The sequence below is a fragment of the Haliaeetus leucocephalus genome, unplaced genomic scaffold (assembly GCF_000737465.1).
Source record: "Haliaeetus leucocephalus isolate CR32 unplaced genomic scaffold, Haliaeetus_leucocephalus-4.0 Scaffold0, whole genome shotgun sequence".
NCBI lineage: Eukaryota > Metazoa > Chordata > Aves > Accipitriformes > Accipitridae > Haliaeetus > Haliaeetus leucocephalus.
Window position 1 is genome coordinate 27,262,684 of NW_010972436.1, and position 9,143 is coordinate 27,271,826.

At 48.2% G+C, this 9,143-nt stretch overlaps 1 protein-coding gene across 1 annotated transcript; it reads right to left on the reverse strand.

Moving 5' to 3' along the window:
- Positions 1–6,785: 6,785 nt before the first annotated feature.
- GJC2 (gap junction protein, gamma 2, 47kDa) lies at positions 6,786–8,047 on the reverse strand. Its single transcript, XM_010561535.1, has one exon. It carries the CDS (start codon positions 8,031–8,033, stop codon positions 6,786–6,788), a length of 1,248 nt encoding a protein of 415 aa, XP_010559837.1. The 5' UTR covers positions 8,034–8,047.
- Between the last annotated feature and the right edge of the window lie 1,096 nt (positions 8,048–9,143).

Sequence of the window (9,143 nt, forward strand, 5' to 3'; positions counted from 1 at the left end):
CGGGTTAATGCTGGTATAATAAGCTCATTTTCTCCAGCTTTTTCTCGAGGTGCTAAGCATGAGCTCTCATCCACGAAACCACGTGAGCTGCAATTATTCAACCCTAAGCCTGCGCATTAAATACTCCCCAAGCTGCTCCCCAGGAGTTCAGTTGCGGGCAGCCAACAGCTGGGACGTTGGGCTGCGGTAAACCATAGCAGCACTTCTGGCACGGGGACAATATCGCACAATCTTGGAGAGGAAAACACAGATTGTGGCTGTGTGAAGACGGGGAAATTGCAAGGGCAACAAGCTGGATGCAGAAATAAAGCAAAGTGGCAGCTGAGTTTGCAAGGAGTGAGTCTGTGCACCAAAGGGGCTGTTCTGTGCTAGCAGGGCTGAAAATGAAGGTAAAGCTGTTATTAGCATTTCCCTAGAGGGAGTGATTAGGAGCTAGTGAGATGCTGTTGACAGGAATACTGTCTGCAGTGTGGAGCAGCTAATAAAAAAGATGGGTCTTGTGATCCCAGAGAGAATGGGATGCTGGAGAGTCACTGGTATTTTCAGCCTGGCTTTCTAACGAAATGAGGTTTTTTGCAATTGCTCTGTGTGTTCCCAAAATACAAGCAGATGGAAGCTGCTTTTGCCATTCCTCCTTCTACTGAGCATTAGACTCAGGGGCCCCATCACCCTCTGGCTCTGCCCTCCCTCCGTGGACACTGTTCCCACCACGCTCTCCAGCAGCAGCAATTTGACCTGGGGACAAGAGATGAGGCTGCTCCTCACTTACTTCCCGCTGATGCCAGTTGCCCAAGTCATTGGGGTAGGACATGGCTGCCCATGGTTTGGGGCACAGAGACGTCAAGCGAGCCTGACAGCAAGGGATGAAGGCTGCTGGCGAGGAAGACTCGCTACATGGTTCGTTTCTGCCTGAGTGTGGCTAGCACTAGCATCAAGCTAATGTCAGCCACCCACGGGTGCTTCTGCATCTGAGTAAGTCTGGGACCAACCCAGCAGCCAACAGCAAGGATAAATTCACCTTGTTTCTCAGACCTTGCTAGTTTGAAAGACACCTTGTTATTTAGCAAAGTTTTCCTTTCTTTGGGGTGTTTTATGTAGCACTGCAAAGGATGCGACCTATGAGGCTAAAGTGTTTCTGACTATTGACATTTCTTGTGGACTTGTTAGAGGAGCCTGTTCCTCTCTGTCTCTTGGTGGGAGCTGGTCCTGCTCATGCCAAAGAAGTTGTAAAGATACCACAACTGCCAAAAAAACAGAAAAAAACACATGTTTCTATCCAGAATTTGTTTCCTGAAGACTCTTTGGACAGGGGTTGTGAGTGAATATGCCTGTTATTTAATGGGAGGAGCAAAGACAGGTCGTTCAGAAAGGCAGGCTTTCTCACAAGTGCTTTCCCATCGTTTGCTCAGCTTGAATCATCAGCTTCTCCCAGATTCTGCAAAGTTTTCTTGCTTTTGAATGTACAGGCTTTCCTGAGCAGTTTAAGCTCCATGCCTGAAGGAATTGTAGGCAGTGATTCATCAGAGAGACAACACATCCCAAACAACTAGAAGGTCAACTGCTTCTTAAGGCAAAAATATTTTGCTCTGATTTATAGCCGTATCTGGGAAAACAGAGCTCTTACATGGCTAAAACAGGCAAATAATAGATTAAGTAGAATTTCTTGTCATCAACACTCAGTGCCCTTCTCACGGAAACATCACACACTTTACATACTGTAACAAAATGTAAGTTTTATTCCATTTTATTAGTAATGGATGTGGAATAGTCAGCTGAAGAGTTGGACTGATGTATCTTTCTCTTTTGACCAGTGTTTAATATTCTAACTACAGCCCAGATGTAACATTTACACTGAAAAATACTTACAGATTCAACTTCATACTCAAAAAATTTCTAGTACAAATACAGTTAGTACATAAAAAAATGAACAACAAAAAAAATAACAATCCCAGAAACTTCGTAACAGCACAGACTGGTTATGGCCTTGAGTTAAGTTCAAGTATTTCCCAGTGGAATGCAATGCAAGCAACAAGGTAATCTGGCTTTTACGTGGGACATTCCTGGCCCTTAATGGTAAGAACAGAAATATAAGCGTGGGCACTTTATCCGACCAAGTTTAGCAAGAGAGTCAACGTTTATGATTAGTTCAGCTACAAAGCTAAACCCGTCTTGTGTGTGAACAAAACTACTAGCCTGTAAAAAAAAAGCAAAGCATTAATTATACTACTGACATTTCTTCTGTGGCTGACGCTGCCTGTCGTCTAATTGAAATTCCTTGAGACGCTGGTTTAGTTTGTAATGGTTGTGATGGGTTTTTTTGCTTGTGGTTATGCTTATTTCGCCTCTCTCTCCTTTTCCTTCCTGAACTGACATGATAAAGAGGGGACTTTTGCTCCTGCCCCAAAAGGAGTCACTCCTGCAGAGACATTAATGCATGTTGGTTGCCTTTGTGGCAGTGACTTGGTGGAAAGACACAATATCCTAAAGGCTTTAGAGGCCAAGGAGGGGAGGAGGAAGGGGGGAAGTGAGCAACTCAGTATGCGTAATAATAATAATAATCCTTTATATTTCTAGGGCTGTCTGACTCATGCTGGCTCCTGTGTGTGGCTCAGATGGAATCTGGGAGAACTGGGGTCCCTCCTACCCAGGGTCAGAGGAGTCAGCGGTACCCTCCAGGCTGGCTGGAACCTTGCAGGCCACTTTGCATCTCTCCCAGGCAGCCCATGACACAGGAGCAGTCCTGTCGGGAATGTGCTCTTGTGCTTCTGTCCCTGTCAAAAGGCTTAGAAAGCAAGATCAGCTCCCATTTGCAAAGCACTTTATGCAAGGAAGTATTTCAAGCCTGATAGATGAGCAGGGCTGGCTGGAAGGACGGTGGAGAGAGCAGTTACCCTGTGTCCCTGCTGGATGAGGAGGTTGCATTGATCGCCCTGGCTCTAGTACTCGTCAATATTGCAATTATTGACTCTCACTATGGAAAACAGTGTGTGCGTATTAAATGTGATGGTGACACCAGCCGGGAGGAGGCTGCAAATCTGCTGCAGGACTGACAGATCATTCAAAACCCCCTTGGTGCACCGGGTCTGCAGTGTGAAAATAAAAAGGCAGTTTGAAGGGGAGCAGGAAGATCCTGACTGTACAAGCACACACGTGAAGAGGGGAGCAATCCCCATGCCTGCAGAAGATGGGGTTTTGGGGAGGACCAGGATGGCAGATGGGGGCATGAAGAGGAGCAGAGTGGGAAGGTGGCCCGAGGACCAGCGCTGCCACACCATTGGGAAGATATGGACTGGCTGGTGGTGGTTCAAAGACACCAAGGAAAACCATGATAGAAAAGCAGCCCTTGGAGAAAGGTTGATGAGATTGGAGTTGTTTAACTTAAAGCAGACTTGAGGAGGATGAAAACTGTCTTCAAACAGCCAAAAGTTTCTGCAGCCATTAAAGGCATGAGATGTTCTCCATGGCTGCTGAGGAGGGGAGACGCCAGGGATTGCGGCGAGAGGGCTTCATGTTAGCCATTAAGGAAGCATTTGATGGTGGCAAGTTGGGGAGAAGATCTGTGGTTCTTTCCAGCCCTGTTGCTCTAAGTGTCTCTGAATCTGCAGCCATGGAGCCCAGGGATCTCCTCCCATCAGGCACTGACCAGCTATATTGCTGGGGAAGGGGGTATAGCCCTGCTGTATAAAATGTATTTAATGATTCAGTCAGGTCCCTGTGATCAGGTTCTGAGGTTTCTGGCTTAAAATCTGTGTCCCCCCCCCTTTTCCCCATGGTGAGGCCAGGATGGTTTCCAGAAGTGAGAGCAAGGGAGGCACATGCCCATGCCTGCATTTGGTGACTCGCTGGTGAATCTGCAGGTCAGCATGAGCTGAGGGGCCCATCTGAGTCATTGGAAAATGCTCAGGCCATGTCTGGGGCTGAGGGAGGTGTTGCTGGTATGGGCAAGAGAAATCCAAAATCCGGACTCCTGCACAGCACCTTCCAGCATTGTGTGGGAAGGATGAGTTTATCCAGGGCTGTGATACTGCTGCTCATCAAAAAGGAATCAGAAAAACCCAGGCAGCATCCAACCATCGCTCTCAGAGTTTCCATCCTTCCCTTGGGATCATGACTTTAAATACACACTGTTTCCCATGGGGACACAGGGCTGGCGATAAAGGAGAAGTCACATTGATGTGGAGGACAAGCTTGTGCCCTGGACAGCTGTAATCGCTAGAGAGCAAGTTTCCACCCAGCAGCACCTCTGTTATCCTCCCCAGCAGCCCTGGGCTGTGGACCTGCATGCATTTATCTTCATGGTAGCAGCACCGTCAGCAACCAGCCTCTCCTGCATTGCCCGGTACAGCCCAGCCCAGGAGGACAGCACATTCCCACACATGGGATAAGGAGCAACAGCACAGTTGGATATGTTTGTCTCCCCGCCACCGTGGTGTGACCTTTCTGAGCCTTTCATTCAAACTTCATGGCAGAAGGGCCATCCCTCCACAAAACAGATGTGTGTTACTCCTGACCATTGCTGCTGGGAGGATCCACTGATCCTCCTCCTGGATGCGGCTGTCCATTTTCAAGGGGAAGATCTCTAGCAGTGAGGGCAGGCAGCACTCCAGGCATTTTACCGATGCCTTCAGCAGGACCAGGAACAAACCTGAAAGTCTTTCCCAGACTGTTACACAAAGCCACGGTGAATATTTACAGCTGGATACCTCGTAGGATGTTTCTTTGCTTTCTTTTTAAACCCACTTTTTTGCTGCCAGCACTGTTCTTTAACGGCATGGCACAGCTCAGTTGAGGTTCCCAGGAACTAAAGGCCGTACCCAAGTTCTCTGCCTGTTCCCAAGACTGGCCAAAGGGCCCAGCCACCTGGGGAACATGCATCCTCAAGGCTTTCAGGACCCAATCTCAAGGACATAAGAAAGATTCCCAGCAAGAAGTCATGTAGATCTAATGGATGAAAAATACTGGCACAGGGACATGCATGCGACTTTGGGTGGCTGGCACGGCCCTGAGGGAACAGCTCAGCACAGGGATGGCGCTGTATTCAGTCAGGATTCACTTCTTTTGTGTTAAGTTTGATCTTGAAGGCTCTGCCTATTTGGGTTCTCCATGGTGGTGAATCAACCATTGGACTCTTGGGAGGTTGCGAGAGCATCTGCCAAGCCCCAGGCATCTTGGGAACATCTCAGGGATGAGACCCACTCTGAGATGCGGCAGAGTGGGGCAGTGTCTGGTTTCAGCCTCTACCATTCGGCAGGAGATGCTCCCAGTGATGAGGTTTTCTTTCTATTTTGTGTTACTGGAGGAGTACAAAGCCACAGCCTTGCAGCTGTGCAAGAGACATGGGATGAAACCACCCTGCCAAAGCACATCCTCAGCACTAGCAGCTTGGTTTTAACATGCCCCCATATTCCTGTAGCTGCATGAAAACCACCCTAAAACCAAGCCAAGCTGAAAAAGCTCCCCATAAACTAATGAAAAACTTCCTGCTACTGTCCTGGTCCTGTCCCCACTGAAGCCACATCTTCTGCTGAGCTCCCCAGGCAAGTGTGTGAAAGCTGCCAGTTCCCCAGGTGGGGCTGGAGGCTGGAAAAACAAAGACTGCTCCAGGATGAGATCAGCTGTAGTCCTGGACCAGCTGGGTTTTCCCAGGGGATGTGGAAGGCTGTAAAATTACCACAGGGTTGATATTACATTTATATATATCTCTCTATGTCTATATTCATACACACATGTTCATATGTGTCTGTATATATACGTACATGTACACACACACACATCATATACACACTATGCATAGGTCTGCCATCTGCCACTATTTATAAGGGTTTGATTAAACAGAAAAACAAATTTGCCAACACTGATCTTCCAATCTCTACTAAAATTCAGCAAATAAAGAAGTCTAAACTCTTTACGATTTTGTTTTCCTGGTTGCATAAAGGCACTTTCTGATGATGTGAAGCAGCAGTTTGTTAAAAACACTGTAACTGCAACGATTCCCATCACATCTGTAGCAAGGGCTACACAGGCACCGGTATGACACAATGTCACTGCCCGCTCCTGCTGTGTAGTGTTTGATCATATTTGCTTTTTGCTTTGACACAGAGGAATAAAAGACGAAAACCTTCAGCACTGTGCTATGCTTTTAGGTCTCCCTGTGTAAGAGAGTCGCTGTGTTTCTGCCCGTAACCTGATTTGGATGCCAGCTCAGGGCTCGCAGCATCGAACGATGCCTTCGTTTCCAGCGATGCCTGCTAGAGCATCTAACAATTCAGGCAGGACAGCAGCTGTAAGCGTGTCATGGAGGTTCATGCAATATGTCAGTTGTTTTTTCTTATCAAGGGATCAGAAATTAATTTTGTTTAAGGATATTTAGTAATTAAACACTGCCTGACCTACAGCACTCTAGCCTTGCCGTGCAGGAGGGGAGCTGCTCGCTGTCAGCCTGACTTCTCTCCTGAGCCACCAGCAGCTCCGTTTCCCATCACAGCACATTGTCCAGTCTCTGTTGGGGGCTCTGGTGGTGACGGAAGGGGTGGGAGATGGGGGGGTTTTGCTGTTGCTCACTGGAGGTTCCTGGCTGGAGAACATGTTGGAATCGGGGAAGAAAAGTCTTTTGTTAACGTACTGGAAGACAGCACTAAATTGGTCTGAAACTCCTTGTATCTCTTGACTTCCATATAAAAATTGTGCCTGTGCCCTGTGAGACGAACACAAGACAATACCAAAAAAACAGAAACAAACCAAAATAAAAACCCCACTTACGCTGCCCTCTCTCTTTTTAGATGAAGCTATATCCATACAGATGTCTTTCCATCTTTACTGCTTGAGCTCCCTTTCTCCAAGCTGGCCTTGGGTTTAGCACCTTGTTTCTCCTGGGCGGTGTTGGCCCTGTTCTGCTCGACCACTGTGCCACCCGAGGCAGGACTGCTCGTTCGAGAAGGTTGTGTGTTGCCCTGGGTGCTGCTGTAGCTCTGAAATGCTATGTCTAACTGCTCCTGGGCCACTCGCAAGTGTTTGTGAAGGGTGGACAAGTCTGCTGGGAGGTTCTCGTCCGGGCTGGTGCATTGCTGTTCCTGAGCGACGTTAGCCAAATTCTGCTCGTGAGCCATCAGGCTGTTGGGGATCTTGGTGGACTTCTCTGATTTCACTACCAGGTTGTACTCGGGAGGGCAGGAGATGTTCTTTGCGTAGGCATAGTTGTAGGGAGGCTGCCTAAAGCTGTTGATTTTCCGGTTGCGAATGGCATCTCGGATGGTCCCAAACCCCAGGTGAAACATCTCACACATGTTCAGCAATAAGCACAGGCAGCTGACAACATACATCACCAGGAGAAAGATGGTCTTCTCTGTTGGCCGGGACACAAAGCAGTCCACGGTGTGAGGGCAAGGGACTCTGTTGCAGACATAATAGGCTTCTACCTCAAAACCATAGAGCAAATACTGCCCTATCAAAAAGCAAACTTCAAACGAAGCTCTGGTAAGTAGCTGGAAGACATAGATTTTCATCAATCCTTCTTGCTGGATGCGCCTCCTCCCATCGTGCTTTTGTTGCTCTTTGCTCTTGGGCTTGGCTTTGGCTTTCTCGTGTTCTGCCGTGTCGTCAGAGATCATGGGCTCCTCTTCGTCAGCTTCCATCGGGTCCTCCATGTTGCGCACTGCCTGCCAGTTCAAAGCAAACTGCTTCTTCTTCTTGAATCCCTTGAACTTCTTCTCCTCCTCCGCCGACCGGGCGATCCTGTGGATGGCATAGCCCAGGTACATGACCGAAGGGGTGGATATCATGATGATCTGGAAGACCCAGAACCTGACGTGTGACAGCGGCGCAAAGGCATCATAACAGACGTTGTCGCAGCCGGGCTGTTTGGTGTTACAGGTGAACTTGCTCTGCTCATCGGAGTAGATGGACTCCCCCCCCACCGCTGTCAAGACAATGCGGAAGACGATGAGCACGGTGAGCCAGACCTTCCCCACGAAGGTGGAGTGATTGTGAATCTCTTCTAGCAGGCGGGTGAGAAAGCTCCAGCTCATGTTGGTCATAAGGGCTACTCAGTTATAACCTGCAGGAAGAGGGGGAAATAAAAAAACATCGCGGTGAGTTAACATCTGTGGCTGCAGTCAGCGATACGGCTGTGACGTTGGCACATCTGTGAGAGATAAAGTCATTTTATCTCAAAGAGGCACCCTTCACTGCTGCAGCCCATCAGCCCAGGACCTCTGAGGGACCACGACATGGGGCTGACCGTGAGAGCGCAGCACTGGGGAACGAGCCGTGGCCGGTGTGGGGGCATGCTGCAGCACCGTAATCATAATAAACACAGATTAATAACGCAACAAGACACAGCACCTACTAGATTCACCATTTCCCGCTTTGTTGCCTGTTTCAAGACGTCGCTCATCTGTAAGAAGGGTTTGGGTGACTGTAAAAGTGAACACAAGGCAACATGGAAGGCAGCTAGGCACAAAAAGGTGTTTAACTTGTGGTAATCTCTTGCTTGCACACCATGGGCTCAAGCGCCTGAGCTGAAAGCAGGAGTAGAGGATGCTGCCCACATCACAGAGACTTGCACTGCTGAAATATCTTTCATTAGCAAACATGGAAAAATGCAAAGAATCAGCAAAAGAATGGGAATATTTATGTTTACAGGCGGATGGCCCTTTTAAGTTCCTCTTGAAAAAACAAAACAAAACAAACAAACCAAAACAAACCAAAACAAGTTTAATCAAATGCAGACTGTTTTAAAAATAAACCTTGAAAAACTTTCAGAGAAAAACATGCATTTATTAGAAGACCTGGACAGCTGGAGAGGAAGAGCTTTGTAATAACCATTTTGTGTTTAGCTTAACTTGCAATGGGGCCTCAGCCCGAGCTCCTTGGGTGACCCCAGGCAGCAATAAAGGCAGAAGGCAATCTTACTGCTTGACTGGCAGCAGCCCTGACCGATACCTGGAGATGAGAGCAATAAGGAAAGCACCCAGACCCAAAGAGCACTGTGGTGGGGAACAGCGGGGCTGTCCCCCCAGGGCAGCAGAGAATGGGTTTATCCTTTCTGCTCCCCTGCATCCCTCCTCTGAATCATCCTCAGGCTCGTTATGGAGTTTACCCACCTTGTTTCCACACAGACACCTGATGGCAGGCAGTAAATTAGG